A 25,056-nucleotide genomic window follows, 5' to 3' on the forward strand; every position below is an offset into this window, starting at 1 on the left:
GCCAAACTGATTGAATTGGCCTGATCTGTAGTTAATCATTATAATCACATCAAGACTGACATATGCTGTTAAGTCGTGCAATCTATTTCGATAAATTAACCTGCCAATAAGTGGAATTTGTTGTTGAATATTCTTCCAACAGCGCATGATCCACACAGCAGCATTTTAAACATTTTATTTTATTTTACTTTAAACATTTTGATGAGTATGTTTAAAATGATAAGCGACAGAGTGCTTGTTGAATATTTCATCAGCTGGTGACTCCAAATTCAAACAATGTACATTCTGCTCACCAGACAGCACTTTTTTTTAATGAACTTCCTTCACAGTAAGGTGGAAGAAGAAAGCCAGAAACCCTGGGGTTCAGGTAGGTGATGGGGAGAGGCAGTGCATCAGGACTCAAGAGGGTGAACAGTTGAGCAGAAGAGCAGTAGCAGTGCACAAGAAGTCAAAAGAAGATGCTGAGAGGCAGAGCTTTAGCACTCAGATGGGTGGGAAGAGGCAAAGTATAAGAACTCATGTGGGCAAGGTAAAGGATCAGTACTTGAGAGCTAGGGTGAAAGTGAAGAGCCTCTGTACTGAGACTTGGGGATTGGGAGAGGCAGAGCATCCAGGATTTAGGCTGCAAGCAACTCTGAGCTTCATTTAGATGTGTTTACAACCATATTAGCTAGAAGTCCAGGTGGACAATCTTACTCAGCCTCCTCTTGAGGTCACCGCCATCACAGATATAACCTTTTAGCCAATTTGTTTCATTCCATGTGACATCAAGAATAGGTTAGTGCACTGGACACATCAAAGGCTATGAGCCTCAATAACATCCTGACTGTATTGCTGATGTTCTGTGCTCCAGAATTAGTTGTGCCCCTAGCCAATTTGTTCCAATACAACTACAAGACTGGCATCAACCCCACAATATGGGAAAATTGCCCAGGTCTGTCCTGTCCACAAAACACAGGAAGAATCTAACCCAGCCAATTAACACCCTAATCAACCTACTCAAAATTATCAAAAAAGTAATCGAAGGAGTCATCAGCAGTGACCCTCTAGGTGAAAAAACTTTTCCTCAAATCCCCTCTAAACCCCCTGCACCTTACCTTAAATCTATGCCCCCTGGTTATTGACCTCTCCGCTAAGGGAAAAAGTTTCTTCCTATCTAACCTATCAATGCCCCTCATAATTTTGTATACTTCAATCATGTCCCCCCTCAGCCTTCTCTGCTCTAAGGAAAACAACCCTAGCCTTTCCAGTCTCTCTTCATAGCTGAAATGCTCCAGCCCAGGCAACATCCTGGTGAATCTCCTCTGCACCCTCTCCAGTGCAATCACATCCTTCCTATCGTGTGGAGTACACAGTACTCCAGCTGTGGCCTAACTCGCGTTTTATACAGCTCCATCATAACCTCCCTGCTCTTCTATTCTATGCCTCGGCTAATAAAGGCAAGTATCTCATATTCTATGCCTCAGCTAATAAAGGCAAATATCCCATATGCCTTCCTAATCAACTTATCTGCTGCCTTCAGTGATCTATGGACAAGTACACCAAGGTCCCTCTGACCTTCTGTACTTCCTAGGCTCCTACCGTCCATTGTATATTCCCTTGCCTTGTTAGTCCTCCCAAAATGCATCACCTAACACTTCTCAGGATTAAATTCCATTTGCCACTGCTCCGCCCATCTTACCAGCCCATCTATATCGTCCTGTAATCTAAGGTTTTCCTCCTCGCTATTTATGACACCACCAATTTCGTGTCATCTGCGAACTTACTGGTCATACCTCCTATATTCACGTCTAAATCATTAATGTACACTACAAACAGCAAGGTTCGCAGCACCGATCCCTGTGGTACACCACTGGTCACAGGCTTCCACTCACAAAAACAACCTTCGACCATCACCCTCTGCCTCCTGCCACGAAGCCAATTTTGGATCCAATTTGCCAAATTGCCCTGGATCCCATGGGTTCTTACCTTCTTAACCAATCTCCCATGCGGGACCTTATCAAAAGCCTTACTGAAGTCCATGTAGACTATGTCAACTGCTTTACCCTCATCTACACATCTAGTCACCGCCTCGAAAAATTCAATCAAGTTAGTTAGACACGATCTCCCCCTGACAAAGCCATGCAGACTATCCCTGACTCTCCAAGTGGAGATTAATCCTGTCCCTCAGAATTTTTTTTCAATGGTTTCCCTACCACTGATGTTAGACTCACCGGCCTGTAATTACCTGGTCTATCCCTGCTACCCTTCTTGAATAATGGTATCACATTCGCTATCCTCCAGTCTTCTGGTACCTCTCCTGTGGCCAGAGAGGATTTGGAAATTTGTGTCAGAGTCCCTGCTATCTCCTCACTTGCCTCACATAACAGCCTGGGATACATCTCTCCTGGGCCTGGGGATTTATCCACCTTTAAGCCTGCTAAAACAGCTAATACTTCCTCCCTTTCAATGCAAGCAAAAAATATAACTGTGCTGTACCTTTCAGCATTTTAAAAATATTCATTGAACAGTTCATTGAAAGAGCAACAAAAAACTAAGTTCCACTGATGATGAGAAATGAAAGGAGCCACACAGGTACATATGGTTTGTAGATTGATTAATACAACCAAATGATCACTGATAGCAGTTATCACTTAAATTTAATTCCATGGTGCTATCACTAACCCTGTTGTGTATAACCCCTGGAAACCTATCAATAAGTGGTTGTAATTGAGGACAGTTTTGGTAGACATCCATCATGCAAAAGATAAAAATTGCAAAAAAAAATCAGAGAACATTTCCCCCCAACTTTTATATGGCAACCACTGGGTCTGGCCACTAGGAAATTAGGGGAGGCCTTCTTTACCCCCTAGTAATTTCACATTCCAAGCTGTCCGAGATACAGTAAAAAACTGTGGTTGGGTGGGTGGGCAAGAAATCCAGGCTGAATTCTCCAAAGTATAATTCATGGTCCATATCCAAATAGCTACAAAGTCTGAGCAATTCTGTTGTAGTTGCACTTCTATTTCTTGTCTGCTGATCGAATTTCACAGTCTGGGATTGGGAAGAAGCTATTCTTAGTGGAGTTCCATCCTTGGTGATTAAATGGTAAATCATACGCCTAGATCTGCTATGACACATATACAAATTAACAGGATTGATTTGAATGCTATATGTGGCCCCGCAAGGCTCTGAGGTATGTGACACAGAGACAAAGACCAAAGCTTTGATACTCCTGATTTAAACAATTGCCAGTCTGTGTCAATGGCACACTAAGCAACAGGTTGTGGTAACTCCAATTTTCCCTTCCTCTTAGGGATATTCTACTTGCTACTTGTTACTTTGACAGCTCAGCCAAGACTGAGAAGTCTGTGAAAGGAGGTGTCACTGGCATATTCCTATATCAAACTATTCTGTACGACAGTATGTTTATATACAAAGTAATGTTGCACTCTACTTACACTACAACATTCATTTATGCAGCACCTTTAAATGTACAAAGCATCCCAAAGATGAAAAAGTTAGCATTGGCTCATGATCAATTTTAAGAGAGATCTTAAACATGAAGCCCAATGTTTTAAAGCAGACATGATGGCGTGGAATCCTGTTCTCGCTACACCGTGCCAGTGCATGTTTCATTTGGCACAAACCTGATTGGATGAATACAAAACATTTTCAAACATAAAAGTTTATTTTTGTTTAAAAGAAACTGGTAGTCTCTGGTGAAGTCATTAACCTAGACTTAAAGATTGAGTTACTTCTTTTCAGTGTTTTTGTGTTCACTTCAGTATGTATTAGCAATAAGCAAGCCAGGTCTTCAGAACACGTCACATTGCCCCAGATTTCTTTGATGTCACAAGTCGCAATCACTTCTTACAACTTGGGAGGTTACATGTCTCAACAGTAATCAAATAGTTACTTCTTTGAAAACATCTACATCTGCAGGAAATACGGATGAAGCTTCACAATTTCATCCTGTACAACCATTTTGCAATACTGTTGCCGTTAGCACAGATGTCAAAGTAAAGTTTAAGGGCCTCGTGTGTAATGTCACTATTTAAATGCGAGTTGTTTAAAAAAAATCCAGAAATGAGTGGATTGACTTTTGAGTGAAATGTAAATTTATTTAGCTTTTATTTGAAAAGGGAGTCTCAAATTGAAAGAAATTAAAAAGGCTACAAATATGAAAGTTATTGCCATAATCTCATTGTTTTATATTGATCGCATCGTTTGATGTATGCCATAAATACCTACTGAATGGCCAATCCCCAGTGAGAGATTCACAGGCAACTCCTTTCCCAGTTTGACAGTTGACGCTTTACCTGACCATCTGCAGGAAAGCCATTTGCACATGCGCAGAACAGTGAGCGGTTAACATCCCACCCCTCCCCCTCCCCCTCCCCCTCCCCCTCCCCCTCCCTCTCCCTCTCCTCGCCTCTCCTGCCCCTGCCCCTGCCCCCGGCTCTCATATTTGATTGGTTTTCTTACGTCAACAAAAAGAATGAAAATTGGACATTATAAATGGCTAACTGGGCTGTCAATCACCCAACAATCAATAGGCCCGAACAGCCGTTAGGCTGAGACAATCCCGCACTCGGATTGGCTATCCGGACTGTCAATCAAAGTGTGTGGGCGTCAGGAATGGTGCGTAAGGCTATCAGCCAAGTGGCGTCAGCGCCGTGTAGTTGTGGGAGTTGGGTGACTAGGAGGTGGCTGGACGGACGTCAAGGAACTGAGGGGGTTTTATTTTTTTTTGGAGCTTGTTTTTTTGAAGTTTAATTTTGTTTACGTTTCCGTTTGAAGAAAAAAAGTAGTTTAGATCGTCCACCATCATGGGCCTGAGGAAAAAAAGCAAAAATCCTGCCGTGTTCAGTCATGAGTTCGTGATCCAGAACCATGCGGATATCGTGTCGTGCGTCGCAATGGTGATTCTGCTGGGGCTGATGTTCGAGGTAAAGGAAGGCTTCTAAAGGGCACATGGGCAAAGGGCAGGAGAGGCCCAGACTCGAATAGAAATAGCCCCCGCAGATTCAGAGGGGAAAATAGTCATCTCAAGTGGAATAGGCCAGGTGTATACAGAACTAGTAATTGTTACTCTCGTAAGATCTGCAGTCTACGCGTTTAGTGGAGGTTCACAGAGGGAATTGTACAGATTCATCAGGTCATGTCGTCTTGGAACTTACTGCTTTCTTCTAAGTGCTGGCTACTCACATTGAACTGAATATTCGTATTTTGAAAATGGAAGCTGGTGTTACAGGTGGCCTGTTTTATTGTAAATAGTCTTGTACCCTTACTGGCATTTCAAGTTCTGCAGATTTCATTTTTGATATTCAGATTTTTCAAAAATGAGATGTTCAGTAAGCACTGAAGAATTCCCTTCATTATAAAGAGCTTATTCATTTTTATTTGTAAAAGCAAATGCTGTTAGTGAAGTAATTAATAAAGACAAAATACTGCAGATGCTGAAAATTTGAAATCAAAACTGAAAGTGCTGGAAATACTCATCAGGTCAGGCAGCATCTATGTAGAGAGACTGGATAGGCTAGGGTTGTTTTCCTTACAGTAGAGAAGGCTGAGAGGGGACATGATTGAGGCATACAAAATTATGAGGGGGATGGATAGGAAGAAACTTTTGCCCTTAGTGGAGGAATCAATAATCAGGGGGCATAGATTTAAAGTAAGGGGCAGGAGGTTTAGTGGGGATTTGAGGAAAAAAGATTTCACCCAGGCGGTGGTTGGAATCTGGAACACACTATCTGAAGGGGTTGTAGAGGCAGGAACCCTCAAACATTTAAGAAGTATTTAGATGTGCACTTGAAATGCCATAGCATACAAGGCTACAGGCCAAGTGCTAGAAAATGGGATTAGCATAGATAGGTGCTTGATGGCTGGTACAGACACGATGGGTCGAAAGGCCTCTTTCTGTGCTGTATAACTGACTGAGAAGCAGAGTTTAACACAGATGTTACCTGGACAGACTATTTGTTGCCTGCTGGTTGCCTTTGAAGTTATATTATGATCTGATAATTTGTCAATTGTTATTGATAATGACAGCTTTTGATTCCTCCAATAAATACAGGTTGTAAGTTTTCATATGACTATGAAGTCTGATTTTAGTGAGGAATGTTTTTTCACACAGAACATATTACCAGACAACCTAAGGGCTAATCTTTCCTTGATTTTCTTTGTGCTGTTTTTTCTACAGCTAGCTGGATATGACTTGCTTCAAGCTTTGCTGTGCCATCATGAGTCATCTTTTGTCACAAGTGTCAAGCATGTGTCAGTTGAGATGCTGCACTTTTTAAATATTGGTCTTTAGGCAATGCTTATCTTTTGAACTGACCAACCCAGGAGCATTTGCCAAGATTTAGTTGATCATATTTTCTTAGTCCAGATGCCTGATGTGGCTAGCCCACCTCAGCTGTGCCTTTACTATCATTGCCTCTATGCCTGGCATATTTGCTCTTCTGAGAGCCTCAGTGTCTCTTATGCCACCATTGAATTTTCACAATGTTTTTAAAGCAACTTGGATGGAAGAGATTTAAGTTTTTTGCTGTAGTAACTGCAATTGGTCCAACCATGTTAAATATTTCCTTGCAGACCTTAAGTTTTGTTCCCAGTTTAATGCCCCATTTTATCCCATAACCTCTAAATTAAAATATACAGCATTATTGATCAACATTGGTTGATGTTTTATATGTCATGTATCTGATGTCTTGGACCTAATTATAGAAGTTTGCTCGTTAGAAACTGTATTATGATTTGAATAGACAGGATACTCTGAGTTGCATCCTAACTGGGGAATTCAGAATGCAGTGCATATCCTTATTTACAAGTTAGGCTTAACTATAGTTAGATTCTCTTGAGAAGTCACTAACTTTTGCTTTGACTAAATAATACTTTTTTAGTGGGGAAGGAGATGAGCAATGTATGTTGGGAATTGTTTACGATATAGTAGGTAGTTGCTGTGTCAAAATCCTGGAACTCCCTCCCGAACAACACTGTGGGCATACTTACACCATGTGGACTGCAGTGGTTCAAGAAGGTGGCAGGCTCACCCCCATCTGCTCAAAGGCAGCAATAGATGGGTAATAAATGCTGGCTTTGCCAGCAATGCTCACTTCCCAAGAATGAATGAGAAAAACCACAAACTTATTTTGTATTTTAGAAAAACAGACTTGAATGTGTTATGTTTTTGCTCTTCTCACTTTTCATCTGTTACTTGGGTTATGGGGTTGCCACAGTAGAACACTAAATGTCAACTTACCTCAGTGGTGGACTCTCCTCTGAATCAGAAGATTGTGATCTTGAAGATCTTTTCAGAACTTTAAACTGTAACGATACTGACAATACAGTGCAATAGTCATGGGTACTGTATTGTCGGAGGTGCTGTGCGTCTTTTGGATGAGAAGTTAAACTGAGGTCTTGCATTATCAGATAGATGTGAAAGACCGCATGGCACCTTTTCTCCAAAGAGCAGGAAGTTCTCCCAATATTCTGGCCAACATTTAACATCTGTCAGCCAACACTACCGAAACAAATCTTTGGTTTCATTGCTTTTTCTGGAACTTTGCTGTGTGCACATCAGCTGCTACGCTTGCCTACAAAACAACAGTGATAACACTTCAGAAGTAATTCAGTGGCTGTAAAGTGCTTTGCAACATCCTGAGTTTGTGAAAGAGTTTCATATAAATGCAAATTCCCTTTATCTTGAACTGGAAAGAGGCTGACTTGTAAGCTGCTGTCTCCAATGAATGCATCTGGGTTGTGCTTAGCCCCTTAGTAGTATTAATGTCAATAGGAAGTAAAATGGGAGTCTATTCTAAGGGACGGGATGGAGGAAGTGCTCTCTATAGCAATGTAGCATGGGAAGTTCTAGCTCACTAACTTTGTTTTGAGCATATTATAAGGTAAAGTACTGGCATTTCCAATGAGATAGCTGTTTGTATTAATGAAAGCTTTTGATGCAAGCCCTCCATGAAAACTCTCAATTAGTCATAGTTATACGGCACAGAAACAGGCCCTTCGGCCCATCGTGTCTGTGCCAGCCATCAAGAACCTATCTATTCTAATCCCATTTTCCAACACTTGGCCCATAGCCTTGCATGCTATGGCGTTTCAAGTGCTCATCTGAATACTTATAAAATGTTGTGAGGAAATTAACTTGAAAACTACAGGAATCTAGAGCACAGTATGGGACTGGATTAATCCAAGTATGCCTGAAAACTGTATAACTTACTGGGGATAGTTAAGTGGTCTAGTTTGAACCCATGTTGATAAATTGCCTGGATACCAATGACATAAAAGTAGGGAGAGAATAAAGTCAAACATATAGTGAAAGATGTATGAAAGGATTTGGATTGAGTTTACAATGGGGTAGACAAGTGGCATGTGAAATTTAACATTGATAAATGTCAGTATTGCATATACATTGACAAAAATAAGTCACAAGCAGTTGAGTGGTGACTGAGAAAGTCAAATGCCATTTTTTGTTGTAATTCGATCATTTTTAATTAGTTGAACAAGCTTAGTCAAATTCTGTTATGCTAGATTTTCCACAGATTTTACTGGTGTTTTGGAATCTCATACTGTCCATTTTCCATGATAACTACAAACTGATTTTGGTCGCACATATGCCATGAATAGAATTAGCATATGAAGACCTAGCAAGGCGTTTAGTGTCATAGCAGACCCTTCCAATATTTTTAAATTCATTTTCAGGATGTTGGCATCTCTGGCATGGTCAACATATATTGTCCATCCCTAGTTGCCCTTTGAAAAGTTTTGATGGGTCTCCTTTTTGTTCCTATGTAGTCCATGTGGTGAAGTTGCTCTCTCAATGTTGTTGGGAGATTCAGGATTTTAACACTGTGATGATGAAGGAATCATGATGTATGTCCAAGTGAGGATGGTGTGTGACTTGGGGATCCTGGAGTTGATGGTGTTCCCGTGCACCAGCTGCACATGTCCGAGGTGGAGTTTGGGAAGTGAGGCTGAAGATGCTGTGGTGGGTTGTTGCAATGAATCTTGTAGGTAGTACACACTGTAACTTTACAGTGCCAGTTGGATACTTAGGCTAGTAGATGGCATACTGAACCAGTAACTACTTTGTCCTGGGTGGTTTTGAGCTCTTTGAGTGTTGTAGCAGCTGTAAGTGGAAAATATTCCATCACACTCCTGACTCAGTCTTCGTAAATGGTGGAGAGGCTTTGGGGAGTCAGGAAGTGGGCCGTTCACTGCAGAATACCCAGCCTCTGACCTATAATAGTCGGACATTTATGTGGCTGGTCCATTGAGTTTCTGATCAATGGTGACCTGAGGATGTTGATGGTGGGGTATGCAGTGATGGTAATAGAACATAGAATACCACTGAAAATCAAAGGGAGATGGCTAGGCTCTCAGAGGTAATTGCTTCGCACTTGTGTGGCATGTCCATGGTGAATCAGTTTTTTAAAATGTGGAATATAGTACTTGGTATTGGTCAGACCATATTTAGTGTGTTCAGTTTGGTCACTGTACAATAGGATATGCTGACATTGGGAATGGGTGTAGAAAAGGGATACAATATTAATCACAAGTGCAAAGGGCTGGAGTTGAAGTTATATTAGCATAAGCTTTCAAGTCCAGAATGGAGATGAGACTTCATTGAAATATATTATTTTGAAGCAGGAACCTGGGAAATAAGTAGAAAAGATTGGAAAGTGAATTTGAACTAAGTGATGCCAGGACGATTTTCGTCACTCAAAATGCCAATAAAATTTGCATCTTTTTTTTTCAAAATTCTGGCTGTTGCTGCCTCCAACTTTGTCTCGATTCTGATTCTCCTTTGAGTTCACCATTTCACTTTCTCATGTTACTTGCTAAGTTTCTCCTAGTTTACTCTGTCCTTTTTGATTCCCTTCAAGTTCCTAGTTCCTTCTGACCCATTTGCTGTTTTCTTAGAGTCATAGAGTCGTACAGCATAGAAACAGGCCCTTCGGCCCACCGCGTCCATGCCGACCATAATGCCTATCTATACTAATCTCACCTGCCTGCATTAATTCCCTCTATGCCTTGCTCATTCAGGTACCTGTCCAGATGCCTCTTAAATGTCGCTACTGTTCCTGCCTCCACCACCTCCTCAGGCAGCTCATTCCAGATACCCACTATTCTTTGTGTGAAAAATTTACCCCTTTGATCCCCTTTAAACCTCCTCCCTCTCACCTTAAATCTATGCCCTCTAGTTTTAGTCACCCTACCATGGGAAACAGACTCTGGCTATCTATGCCTCTCATAATTTTATATACCTCTTTCATGTCCCCTCTCGGCCTCCTTCACTCCAGGGAAAACAGACCCAGCCTATCCAATCTCTCTTTATAACTCAAGCCCTCCAAACCAGGCAACATCCTGGTGAATCTTTTCTGCACCCCCTCTAGCTTAATCACATCTTTCCTGTAGTGCGGCGACCAGAACTGCACACAGTACTCCAAATGCGGCCTAACCAACGTTATGTACAACTGTAACATGACGTCCCAACTCTTGTACTCAATGCCTCGGCCGATGAAGGCAAGCATGCCATACGCCTTCTTCACCCTGTCTATCTGTGCTGCCACTTTCAGGGAACTATGTACTTGCACCCCAAGGTCTCTCTGCTCAACAACACTCCCCAGGGCCCTGCCATTCACTGTATATGTCCTGCCCTGGTTTAACCTCCCAAAATGCATCATTTCACACTTGTCTGCATTAAATTCCATTTGCCACTCCCTTGCCCACTTTCCCAATTGATCTATAACCTGTTGTAACCTTAGACAACCGTCTTCACTGTCCACTATACCACCAATTTTGGTGTCATTTGCAAACTTACTAATCATGCCCCTTACATTCACATCCAAGTCATTAATATATATGACAAACAACAGAGGGCCCAGCACCGATCCCTGCGGCACACCACTGGTCACCGGCCTCCAATCTGAAAAACAATCCTCCACTACCACCCTCTGCCTCCTATCTCCAAGCCAATTTTGTATCCAATTTGCTAGCTCACCCTGAATCCCATGTGTTCGAACTTTCTGGACCAGCCTACCATGCGGGACCTTGTCAAAGGCCTTGCTAAAGTCCATGTAGACAACGTCCATCGCCCTGCCCTCGTCAGTCCTCTTGGTCACCTCCTCGAAAAACTCAATCAAATTTGTGAGACATGATTTCCCACGCATAAAGCTATGCTGACTATCCCTAATCAGACCATGCCTTTCCAGATGCAAATAAATCCTGCATCTCAGAATCCCTTCCGATAACTTTCCCACCACTGATGTAAGGCTCAGCGGCTTGTAGTTCCCTGGCTTATCCCTGCTGCCCTCCTTAAATAAAGGCACAACATTAGCTATCCTCCAGTCTTCCGGTACCTCACCCGTGGCTAACGATGATACAAAAATCTCTGCCAGGGCCCCAGCAATCTCCTCCCTTGCTTCCCATAGCATCCTAGGATACACCTGGTCAGGCCCTGGGGATTTATCCACATTAATGCACTTCAAAACCTCCAACACCCCCTCCTTTATAATGTTGATATGCTCCATGCTATCAGTGTTCCCTCCCTTGAACTCACTAGCTTCCATGACCTTCTCCATGGTAAATACGGACGAGAAATATTCATTTAAGACCTCGCCCATTTCCTGTGGCTCCACACATAGATTGCCACACTGATCCTTAAGGGGACCTACTCTCTCCCTAGCTACCCTTTTCCTCTTAATATACTTATAGAATCTTTTAGGATTCTGCTTTATCTTATCTGCCAGAGAAATCTCATGGCCCCTTTTTGCCCTCCTAATTTCCTCAAGTGTAGTCCTACATCCCCTATACTCCTTGAGGGACTCGCTCGATCCTAGCTGCCTATACCTGACATATGCCTCCTTCTTTGTCCTGACCAGGCCCTCAATATCCCTCGTCAACCAAGGTTCCCTAAACTTGTCAGCCTTGCCCTTCCATCTAACAGGAACATGCCGGCCCTGAACTCTTCCTATCTCACTTTTAAAAGCCTCCCACTTGCCAGACGTCCCTTTACCTGTAAACAGCCTCTCCCATTCAACTTTTGAGCGTTCCTGTCTGATGCCATCGAAATTAGCCTTCCCCCCATTTAGGACTTCAACCTGAGGACCAGATCTATCCTTTTCCATAACTATCTTGAAGCTAATAGAGTTATGGTCACTGGTTCTGTGGAAGTGAGCAGAAAGGCATGGCACTATGCTTAATGGGAAATATAGCCAAGTTAGGAATAGTAGCTTTGCTGAGCTTTGATTTTAAGTGGCAGAAACCACAATGAGATAGTTAAAAGTAAAGTCTGAGAGTGTGAGATTGCAAAGAATAGCCGACACCAGTAATTAAAACGACATCTGTTCTTTATGGCCTGATTGTGTGACTCCCTGTGGTTTGGAACAAATGGACTCCTGTGAATCAAATGATGTCCATCCCGGTGTGAGTGAAAAGGAATGTAGGGCCGCTCTTATCAGTATATACTACCCTGCTTTGGGTAACTGCAGACTGCAGGAAACACTCAGGAATGTACACCTAATAGAGATAGCAGGATGCGCCACAATTACTTGTCACAAGGTAGAGACAGAACTCATGATCAATGTAGGGAGTGAGGCTAGGATGTTTATTGATGATTCCTATGCTCTTGCTAATTAGCTTGCTTGTCAGCTTTCTTTTATCTTGCTGGTACAAAACAATATTTTATTAGTAACAATTATGTATTGAGAATGGAGTGTATTGTTAACCTCAGTAACAGATGTACTGCATGTTACCACGTGGGTGAAGTCGAATTGTACCGCACTGATTGGTTAAACAAGGAGGTGTAGCATGAATCTTGATGTATAAACAGTAGTACCTGTATCAAAAACTTCACTTACTCTGGTGGACCAGACAGACTCTGGGTGGAGTCAGTGTCGTTGTATTAGAGTAAGTCAGCCGGCTAAATGCGCAAATAAAGTAATTGATTTTACCTACACATCCGACTCAGTATATTTACTGAACCAGACTGAATGCAAAAAGAACTCAGATTTACAGTTCCAAAGTGCTCCCCCACTGACACATCAGCTACCTGCCCATCCTCATTTCCTAAGAGGAGGTCGAGTGTAGCCCCTTCTCTAGTAGGACCATCCACATACTGCTTCAGAAAACTATCCTGGACACGCTTAAATTCTTCCCCATCTGATCCCTTAGCACGAAGGCAGTCCCAGTCAATATTAGGGAAGTTAAAATCACCTACTATTACAACCCTATAATTCCTACACCTATCTGTCATTTCCCTACATATATGCTCCTCCACTTCCCTCTGACTACTGGGGGGCCTATAGTATTATCCCATCAAGGTGATCACCCTTTTCTTATTTCTATGTTCTGCCAGTATGGCCTCGCTGGACGTTCCCACCGGGATGTGCTTGTTGTTTCATTTGTGATTTGTCAATTGACCTGTCTTCCACAGCGTGAAGCATAAAACACTGTTTTCACAATTAAAAGTACTTATCCATGTCAACAAAAATAGAGTGTTGCCATGGTTACTGAACTCCTAAACCTGCCCTGACATTACCCATTTTCATTGAGTGTATGTTATGTGTTCAGTTTTACAGATTAACCCTGTCTCACCAGGACCATGTGGAATTGCTATTATATTTGTACTGTTCAAACTTCAATAATTTAAAGCTTACGACACGGAAAAGGAAAGTGTACTGATGCAAGTGTGACTGAACCATTGTGATGTAGTAACTGGAAATGCTGAGAATATTCTCATTATTGACCCCAGCATTTATAGTGCATAAACATTTGTAAACAGTTGGGTAGGACGTGTGAAGTTAGTAATGGTATTTTTACAGACATTTTTGGAAAATTTATATTAGATGTAGCGGCATATTAGAAGATGGATGAGTTCTGTTATGCAGGGAGAAATCAGCCAGGGTTTCCACCTGTGATGACAATAGGTGATATCTGCTGCAAAATGTGTGTGTGGCTGTTTGGTGTTTTATATAGTTAAGTGGACTGCCAAAGTTTACTGTTTGAGCTCACACATGAAAAGTGGCACAAGGGTGAAATGCTGGAGAGAACCTGATGCTTATTGAATTGTACCCCAGCAGGAATCAGAGGAATTGGTTTTCGTGGGGCAGTGGGGTATGGTGGAAATAAGGCCAGTCGTTTTCATAAGTTACCTGTTGCATTGTTTCGTAGTTTTGAAGGCTTCATTTTGGGCATTGCTCACAGTCTAATTGATTCTGCAATTTCAACACTAGCCAATATTTTAAATTATTTTGAACATTGAAGTGAGATTTTTGGTTCTCAGCTACTCAGTTTGCACGTGGTAATGAATAGGCTATTATCCAGACGTAAGAAAAAGCACTGGAACACTTTTTTCCTTTTGAGGCTTTGATATCATCATCCCTGATCCAGAGGGTCTCATTCTGGGACTATGTCATAATTTTTTCTCCAGTTGTCCAGAAAACAAGGAAAAAGTTGCTTTGTCACTGTTATTTTGGTGATTCCATGTTACGTTCACATATAGATATCTAATTTCCTGAAGTATTTCTTAGAATTGAGGTTAAGGTAGTGCAAGATTGTCGTGTGCACATGGCCACTGAAATAATTTGGATAGGAATTTGTGAGAAATGGTGATGTAAATGTTTTTCAATTGTTTTGTGCAAATTTAGTGTTTTCTCTTATCCATTGCAGGTAGATGAAATTTGTTCCCTTCACATAATAGTTAATAAATCTCTGCACATGATGTAGTTCTATAAATAAAAACTCTTGAATAGAGTTACCTGAAAGAGTTTAAAAATTGTTGATGTTTTATACAAAAACAATTCTGTTACTATTGAAGTATTCACTATTGGCTTTTCATTGTTGTCATTCCTCAGCTACAGTCTACCATTGCTGAAAGAACTGCAGCTTACAGTCTTCCTGTCAATTGTTTTTAAAAAAAAAAATAACTTCTTACTTTGAACGTTGGTGGTTTTATATAGTTTCAGATGGGATGCAGCCATAGTGCATGCTGTTTCCATATATGACTTGCACAGAGGCATGCTGACTCGTGCAGGGAGCTATAGCTAGCCATCTTACTAGAGCTTGAACTGAGATATTGATTGCTGTAGAAAGCCTTATGAACCTTAAGCTTCAGAACTCTGAAAATGACCAGCCACTGACAGAAAATGTTATTAGAGGCATTTGAAGCACAGAAAATGCACAAGTGCTCAACCAGATGAAATGTATCCCAGGCTGTTGTGTGAGGCAAGGGAGGAGATAGCAGAGGCTCTGACACAAATTTTCAGATCCTCTCTGGCCACAGGAAAGGTGCCAGAGGACTGGAGGACAGTGAATGTGATACCATTATTCAAGAAGGGTAGCAGGGATAGACCAGGTAATTACAGGCCGGTGAGTCTAACATCAGTGGTTGAGAAACTATTGGAAAAAATTCTGAGGGACAGGATTAATCTCCACTTGCAGAGGCAGGGAATAATCAAGGATAGTCAGCACGGCTTTGTCGGGGGAGATCGTGTCTATCTAACTTGATTGAATTTTTCGAGGAGTTGACTAGATGCGTAGATGAGGGTAAAGCAGTTGATGTTGTCTACATGGACTTCAGTAAGGCTTTTGATGAAGTCCCGCTTGGGAGATTGGTTAAGGCGATAAGAGCCCATGGGATCCAGGGCAATTTGGCAGATTGGATCCAAAATTGGCTTCGTGGCAGAGGGTGATGGTCGAGGGTTGTTTTTGCGAATGGAAGCCTGTAACCAGTGGTGTACCACAGGGATTGGTGCTGGGACCCTTGCTGTTTGTAATGTACATTAATGATTTAGACGTGAATATAGGAGGTATGATCAGTAAGTTTGCAGATGACACGAAAATTGATGGTGTCATAAATAGTGAGGAGGAAAGCCTTAGACTACAAGACCATATAGATGGGCTGGTAAGATGGGCGGAGCAGTGGCAAATGGAATTTAATCCTGAAGTGTGAGGTGATGCATTTTGGGAGGACTAACAAGGCAAGGGGATATACAGTGGATGGTAGGACCCTAGGAAGTACAGAAGGTCAGAGGGACCTTGGTGTACTTGTTCATAGATCACTGAAGGCAGCAGCACAGGTAGACAAGGTGATTCGGAAGGCATATGGGATACTTGCTTTTATTAGCCGAGGCATAGAATAGAAGAGGAGGGAGGTTATGATTGAGCTGTATAAAATGCTAGTTAGGCCACAGCTGGAGTACTGTGTACAGTTCTGGTCACCACACTATAGGAAGGATGTGATTGCACTGGAGAGGGTGCAGAGGAGATTCACCAGGATGTTGACTGGGCTGGAGCATTTCAGCTATGAAAAGAGACTGGAAAGGCTGGGGTTGTTTTCCTTGGAGCAGAGAAGGCTGAGGGGGGACATGATTGAGGTATACAAAATTATGAGGGGCATTGATAGGTTAGATAGGAAGAAACTTTTTCCCTTAGTGGAGGGTCAGTAATCAGGAGGCATAGATTTAAGGTAAGGTGCAGGGGGTTTTGAGGAAAAAAAATTTCACCCAGAGGGTGGTTGGAATCTGGAACGCACTGCCTGGACAGGTGGTAGAGGCAGGAACCCTCACAACATTTAACAAGTATTTAGCACTTGAAATGCCATAGCATACAAGGCTACGGGCCAAGTGCTGGAAAATGGGATTAGAATTGTTAGGTGCTTGATGGCCGGCACAGACACGATGGGCCGAAGGGCCTGCTTCTGTGCTGTATAACTCGGACTCTAACCTGGAGAAACCAGATGACAGCCAAAAGGGTTTTCAAACTATTTTGAGTAATTTGGTCAGTTTGTTTCATTTGTAGATTTTGGACTCCTCATCCTTGATTGATTGATCTTTTATTTGTTCAATCAGTCATTGTGGAAAGTATCATCCCTCCCATTACTTGTTGATTTGTGCATACTCTATCTGTTAAATTGTGAATGGCTGGCTCAATTTCCTAAACATTGAACAGCAATAAATTAGGTGCAAGTGGCCACTCATACTTTGCCTATTAAATAACAAAATGCACATTAGGTGCACTATTAAGCACCCAATATTAGCATCAGATGTTTCCCAGTGATAAGCAAAGCCAGCACCACATTCTGTCCTGCCTCCTGCAACAGCATAACATTTTGACGTTTTCCGTATCAGCCATCTATATTGCCTTTGAGATTGCCAGTTTGGGTAGTTTGCCCAATATCAGTTTTACCCATTTCCATTGCCTTTCACTACAAGAATTTTAATACAGATATTCTGAGTTGGATTCTGACCAATTTGTGTCAGAGGTGAAAAGATAGTCTGTGAAACTGAGGCCAGTTCCTAACAATGTTTATAGTTCTTTACAAGAACTTCTGGAATGTTCATGGAAGTACTTTTTAAATGTTTCTGTTGAAATTTGACTTCTGCATCGAAGCTTACAGTTTCAAAGAATCGAGAATTGTGTCTACAACATATAACCAACTGTTCTGGGTGGAATAAATTAGACTGCTGCTGCTCACTTGTGCCTGTGTGCAGTGTGTTTCTCCCCCTAGACTGTCTAGTGACCGATGCAATAGAAGGCTACGTATTGTTTCTTGCTGTCAAGAAGGATGTGAGGTCATCTGGTTTAGCAGTCTGCTGCAGTAACTTTTTTAAAGAAAAATATTGCATTTTGAGTGATTTAATTGCACGAGCACTTGGTGATGAGCCAGAGTTGAAAGAGACCAGGTTGAATCATGGGCCTTTTAGATCATTTGGGGCAGAAACTGCTGCATTTGATCTTGTGTCTTCTGATTAGGGAGATAAATTTCTTCTTGGGTTCCACTTCTGGTCACTATCCAGGAACCCTTGTGCTGAAAATGTACTTGATTGTCTCACAGTTCTCTTGCATTGTCATAGAGTCATAGAGTTATACAGCACAGAAACAGGCCCTTTGGCCCATCGTGTCCGTACCAGCCATCAGTTATCTATTCTAATCCCATTTTCCAGCACTTAGCCCGTGACCTTGTATGCTATGGGGTTTCAAGTGCTCATCTAAATACTTCTTAAATGTTGAGGGTTCCTGCCTCTACCACCCTTTAAGGCAGTTTGTTCCATTGTGAACTGTTGCACATGAAAGTCAGATTAAGTAATTTGATAGATTTATCTTTGCTAATCTGTTAACTATCTTCTATACCTATTTAAGATCACCTCTTCAATGCCGGCAAGTCCAACTTTCCCCAATCTTTCCTCGTAACTCAGCATTCTGTTGACTTTGTTTCTTCTGTGCTTTGGTTGAATATATTGAGTGTTCAGCGTACAAAGATTCATGTTTTTTTTTTACTTCATAGCAATTTCAACACAATTCATGGAGTACTTGTGTTGGCTATTTTTCCTTCCTTAACTCCCTCAATGACAACATCACGCACTGTCTAAGGGGTCTGCCATGGTACATCACTACCCTGTTCCCCTGATACCCTCCCATGAAAATGGAATAAACTGCTCTTATCCTATTCCATAATCTATTTATAAATGAAAGTAATCACTTCTGTATTTGAGTGTGATGAACCACTTAACCTTTGCTCTTATCCTTTATGCTGATGAAGTCACTTGTTTCTAATTGTTTCCTGGTGACAATTCTCTACGTAATTGCATCAGACTAAAGAAAAGCTTTAGGGTTTAAGACTAAAAGAAAGCCAGTGAATTACAAAGTCATGATCTATATTTGGGGTTCAATAACAGGCCAGTGCAGCTTACAAAAGTTAATGAGTCCTGTGATTCAATTACAGTCTTGGTCTCAGGCCTTGGTTGTAATGTTACTGTTGCAGAAACAGAATGCTGTCGGAACGTCTCCATTAGTGTGAAATTATGGTTTTGATACTCTCCAGAGTCAGCACCCTCATGGAACTAATATACAGGTGACAATCATTTAAAAAAAAGTCTTCCTGATCTCAAAGATTATCGAAATCCCATAAATATTAAAATCAAATGGTCTTGGATGCAAGTTACATGCTGTAATCAGATCTCGGGCTAAGGTGATGTTTATTTTTTTAAAAAGTGCGTCTTGCTTGTTGGTTTGACATAATTTGAATCCCCCTGTTAAGTTATAATTTTGTGACTCACTCACGGTTATTCAGTTTTCTACTTTAGAGTAGTTCTAAATATTGTATGTGATAAAATGAAAAAAAGTTCGAAATGTGTCTTCTGCCACGCTTCAAATAACTGCAAAATGGAGTTGGTGTGTAACTGAATACGAGCGACCAGATTCAGCAGCTGTCACGCTCAATTTTATGAATATATGCACACCATTTAAAAGGAGATGGAAAATCCATGCTACCAGTGATTTCTGGTCTAGTCCTTGTGTAGATATTGACATTTCCATACCTTTTTCTGGTTCTGTGATGTCCTGTTCCTGAGGATATCCAGTTTCCTGCTTTTCTCTCATGTTTCCTTCCAGACAGTAATATCTCCCTCCCCAATCAGAGCTCTGAAGATGACCATATATTTTGAAGTCAGAATTCCACAGATAACAGTACTGTTAGCTTGACTCAGGTGGTAGTACTCTAGCCTCTGTGTTAAAAGATTGTGGGTTCAAGTCTCACTTTACATAATCTCGGTAGACATTCTAGTGCAACGTTGAGGAAGTGATCCATTGTGAGAGGTACTGTTCTTTAAATGAGATGTTAAAGTACGTCAATTAATTTCTGCTGTGAAAGATCCCATGGCACAACTAAAATAAGAGTGGGAATTTTCCTTATGTCCAAACCAAAATTCCATCTGAAGACCACCAAAAACAATTCAATGGTCATCTGACTCAATGTTTTTTGAGATCTTGTGTCACTTTGCCTATATAACACTGCACTTCAAAATAGTTTGTTGCATATGAAGTGCTTTGAAACATTGAAGGATTGGTTTTGGATTGCTCTTTCAATTAGCTGGCATAGACAAGATGGACCAAATGGCTGCCTTCTGTATTTTTGATTTCTATGCTTCGGCACTATGTAATGCAAGTCTTTCTGCTCATGCAGTTGTTCATATGAGAAACTTGAGTTATCTGGCAAGTCTCAGTTGTGGAATAATGATATTTAGTGGCAAGTCAACACCTGTCCTGTTTACAATATATTTCAAATCTGTGTGTATCTTGCATCTAGTACATTTTGTAATTCACACAAAATTCTGCATCATACTTAAACCCAATGACCTCGACTTTCATATACAATGATTGACAACCAATCACAATACAACGGTTCAGGAAATTTTGACATCTGCTAAGTAGTAGGTAGAAACAAAAAATACACTAATTACATAGTTTTGCCAAAAATAGAGACATATTGCTGAAGTTTTTTGTCTTGCACTCATCAGGACAATCCGCAAGAATAATCAGTGTAAGGGAAAACAACAACTTATATTGCATGAGAAGAGAGTGCTGATTGGTTGGAAAGCGAACTCTAGTAGAGACGTTGCCATGGAGAATGCACCAGTTTACGGTGATTGACATTAGTTATTCTTGCGGATTGTCCTGATGAGAGCAAGTCGAAATGCTTCAACAACATGTCTCTATTTTCGGCAATACACAAGTTCTGTACTACTAAATGACAATTACGCAGTTCAAAAATAGGCATTCAGCAAATAGCTACCAATGATCCTTTTTTTTTTAAAAAAAAAGGAAAAACAAAGAAATTAGTTAATAATTTTCAAAATCCATTTGGCCACTATCTTGCTTTCTCCACTAAGTTCAGGACTTGGTACTGGAGAAGAGGTTTATAACAGAATAAAAATATAAATTACAATATTTGCAAAGTAAGGATTATATTTCCCTATACAACAGTATTTTCCACGTTTTAAAATGTCTCTTACAACGTTCTGCATCTGAAGCTTGTGCCTCTCTAAGAAGCCTTTTGTTCATGAGACTTTCCAAAGCTATTGCCAGCTGAAAATATTCGAAACATACTAAAGGAAGAGAGGAAAATGGAGAGGAAGGGAATTCTCTAGGGTGGCTGAAGGTGCAGCTGCCATTGATGAGGCAAAGGGAGGGGTGTTGCACAACAGGGAAACGTAACAGGAGTGGAAAGTTTGGTGGCATTGTTGGACTGGACGAGATTACAGGGATATTCTAAAAGGGGAAAGTAAGAAGGATTTTAAATTTGTACTGTTGAGGGACTGGGAGCAAATGTTGGTTAGTGAGGACAGGACATAATTAGTGAGTGGGAGATGGCGCAGGATAGTGTACAGCCTGCAGATTTTGAATGCTCTACAGTTTATAGAGGGTGGATGATAGGCTGGCCATGAGAGTATTGGAGTAATGGAGACTAGAGATGACAAAGACAGGTATGCAGGTTTCAGCAGAGGTGAGATGGGATGGATGGATGGAAGTAGATACTTTTATTGATGACAGTATTTGGGGTGGCCCAAGTTGCCGAGCTGCAAACAACCTGGCTCGGGCTGCGACATTGGCTAGCAAAAGGGATTAGTTAAGTCAGTGGTGAGAATAGGAAGTCAGTTGCATACATTCAGAACTGATGTTGTATGTATCCAACATATAATGAAAAGTTGCCCTTCGATTTTTATTTTCATATATAAAATTATTTGCTGTCAACAAAAACAGCTGTATTTGGGGAAAATTCTAGTAACATCCTTGTTTTTAAATTCCACCATAGCCTTACCCTTCCATCCTCAAAAAAAAAAAATCTGGGCACATTGCAGTATGGTTGTATAATTTGCATTCGTGGAAAAATTGACTTTTTTTAGCCTTTTTCTCTGCACTCTGGTCGTTTATCATCTATTAAGCTCAGCTGACTGCTCAGAGGAGCTGGGTGGTGTATTCAGCATTCTGGCCTTTGACCTGAGTAAATCCATTTTTGCAGGCTTGATGGTACAATTTACAGGGCAAAATAAAATGGTGTTCATTAGCAGCTAAATAAATGACTTGGCCTTTAAATGGGGGATTGAACCTGACTCCTTTCTGGTTTGTATTCCTCTGCTACTCACTGGACAAACTTTTTTTTAAAATGGATGCAGCTCCCTCTTTCTCAGGTCTTTTCTTACATGGGTTCTATTGACACGGATACAAGTTTTTTTGTTTATTCGTTTGTGGGATGTGGGTGTCGCTGGCTAGGCCAGCATTTATTGCCCATTCCTAATTGTCCCTCAATATGGTGGTGGTGAGCTGCCTTCTTGAACCACTGCAGGCCTTGGGGTGTAGGTATACCAACAGCACTGTTAGGAAAGGAGTTGCAGGATTTTGACCCAGTGACAGTGAAGGAACGGCAATATAGTTCCATGTCCAGATGGTGTGTGGCTTGGAGGGGAACGTGCAGATGGTGGTGTTCCCATGCATCTGCTTCCCTTGTCCTTCTCGGTGGTAGAGGTTGCGGCTTTGGGTGGTGCTGTCGAAGGAATCTTGGTGAGTTACTGCAGTGCATCTTGTACATAGTATACACTGTGCGACAGTGGTGAAGGAGTGAATGTTGAAGGTGGTAGATGGGATCCCAATCAAGTGGCTGCTTTGTCCTGGATGGTGTTGAGCTTCTGAAGTGATGTTGAAGCTGCACCTATCCAGACAAGTGGAAAGTATTCCACCACATTCCTGACCCCTGGCTTGCAGATGGTGGACAGGCTTTGGGGAGTCAGGAGGCGAGTTAGTTGCCGCAGAATTCCCAGCCTCTGACCTGCTCTTGTAGTCACAATATTTATATGGCTGGTCCAGTTAAGTTTCTGGTCAGTGGTAACTCCTGGAATGTTGATGGTGTGGGATTCAGCAATGGTGATGCCATTGAACATCAAGGGGAAATGGTTAGATATTTGTTGTTGGAGATGGTCATTGCCTGGCACTTAAGTGGCAAGTAACATTTGTACCACTTATCAGCCCAAGCCTGAATGTTGTCCAGGTCTTGCTGCATCCATTCACTGACTGATTTGCTTTAGTATCTGAGGAATTGTGATTGGTACTGAACATTACCATCATCAGTGAACATCCCCACTTCTGACCTACGATGGAGGGAAGGCCATTGATGAAGGAGCTGAAGATGGTTTAGCCTATGGCGCTACCCTGAGGAACTCCTGCAGCAATGTCCTGGGGCTGAGATGATTGGCCTGCAACAACCACAACCATCTTCCTTTTGTTTCGGGTCAGTGACCCTTCTTCGGAACTGCTTCTCTTTCCACAGATGCTGCCAGACCTGCTGAGTGATTCCAGCATTTCTTGTTTTTGTTTCAGATTTCCAGCATCCGCAGTATTTTGCTTTTATCTTCCTTTTGTGCTAGGTATGACTCCAAGCAGTGGAGAGTTTTCTCCCTGATTTCCCATTGACTTCAATTTTGTTAGGGCTCCTTGATGCTATACTCAGTCAAATGTTGCCTTGATGTCAAAGGAAGTCACTCTCCCCCTCCCCTTTGGAAGTTATCTCGTGTTCATGTTTGAAGCAAGGTTGTAATGAGATCTGGAGCTTACTGGTCCTGGCAAAACCCCAACTGAGCATTGATAAGCAGGTTGTTGCTGAGTAAGGTCGCTTAATAGCAATGTCGACAACACCTTCCATCACTCTGCTAATGGTCGAGAGTAAACTGATTGGATGGTAATTGGCCGGATTGGATTTGTCCTGCTTTTTGGTGGAACAGGACATATCTGGGCAATTTTCCATTTCGTCTGGTACATGCCACACAATTACACAATGAATGCTTCATTCAAAATGTTGGAAGGAAAGTACTGTTCAAATGTTGGGAAAGTGTGACAGTATGGTCGGTGGCTCTTTAGAGAAATGTATTTCTCATGCTGATTTATACAGATTATGAAGATTCCATGCACAATCTCTGTTCTTTGCTGGTTTCGACTATTCAAATGGTAGGATTCTACAGTAGGTTCAATGCCCCTGAACTAGAGAAGAAAAGATGATTAGAGTTCCTTCTCCTGCTCACTGTCCAGTAATCTCTGCCATGAAGTGTGCATATGTCAACAGAATCAGGCTTGACAGTGATATTTTTCCCTCATCCCAGTCAATCTAACTAAATTTACACATGCAGGATAGGTATTGGAATGATGTACTTGTGTCCCTGGGACCTTCAAGTAGAGGAGTGGAAACTGAAAGTATTGCGTTGTATGCTGGCAATGAGGAAGACCAGTAGAATGTTCAAGCATGTGATTATTTCCGTAGAGTATGAACCAGGAATTAGTTTTACAATAAGCTGATGGAAAATTCAGTTCAATTTACCACTGCAGCTATTAACTACCACTGCTGGTAAGATGCCTATTTGTGGATGTGAATTTTCCATTGCCAGAAAGTTACTTGAGGGATATCTCCAATGGGGGACAATAATAATGCTTAAATTTTTTTTTTCTAATCTGATTCTTCCCTTAATGCTTTGTAAGCACACAGCGCTAATGAAGAGAGGATCTTCGTGTGGGTTGCTTTTGTATCCCCTGAATAGCAGCAATTGCAAACATTGTAAATCAGATATAGATAATAATTATAAGTATCTGATTATGCTGATGAGCTATTGTAAAAGGGAGCAGGGTGACTTTGTAAGGCTGCAAATGTGATCTAACTGTTTCTATGACGTAGAGACGAACTTGTAGCAACCAATTTGTAGGAGAGTTATAGTACTGAAGACCTGTGCTCCAGAACTTGCCGTGCCGCTAGCCAAGCTGTTCCATTACACCTACAACACTGGCATCTACCTGGCAATGTAAAAAAATTTCCCAGGTATGTCCTGTACACAAAAGTCAGGACAAGTACAACCCGGCCAATTACCGCCTCAGCAGTCTACTCTCAATCATGATGGAAGGTGACATCAACAGTGCCATCAAGCAGCACTTGCTTAGCAATAACCTGCTCAGTGACGCTCAGTTTGGGTTCTGCCAGGGCCACTCAGCTCCTGACCTCATTACAGCCTTGGTTCAAACATGGACAAAAGAGCTGAACTCCAGAGGTGAGGTGAGAGTGACTGCCCTTGACATCAAGGCAGCATTTGACTGAGTATGGCATCAATGAGCCTTAGCAAAACTGGAGTCAATGGGAATCGGGGGGGAAACTCTCTGCTGGTTGGAGTCATACCGAATGCAAAGGAAGATGGTTGTGGTTGTTGGAGGTCAATCATCTGAGCTCCAGGACATCACTGCAGGAGT

General features: G+C 41.6%; 1 protein-coding gene across 1 annotated transcript in view; it reads left to right on the forward strand.

Annotated features, from left to right (window-relative positions):
- The first annotated feature begins 4,597 nt into the window (after nt 1-4,597).
- Nucleotides 4,598-25,056, forward strand: part of LOC137378259 (translocating chain-associated membrane protein 1-like 1) — a 125,205-nt gene continuing 104,746 nt past the window's right edge. Inside the window, exon 1 of the mRNA XM_068048501.1 lies at nt 4,598-4,931. Within this exon, the coding sequence (XP_067904602.1) occupies nt 4,812-4,931 (120 nt within the window). The 5' untranslated portion in view covers nt 4,598-4,811. The remainder of the gene's footprint in view (nt 4,932-25,056) is intronic.

The sequence above is a fragment of the Heterodontus francisci genome, chromosome 16 (assembly GCF_036365525.1).
Source record: "Heterodontus francisci isolate sHetFra1 chromosome 16, sHetFra1.hap1, whole genome shotgun sequence".
Lineage (NCBI taxonomy): Eukaryota > Metazoa > Chordata > Chondrichthyes > Heterodontiformes > Heterodontidae > Heterodontus > Heterodontus francisci.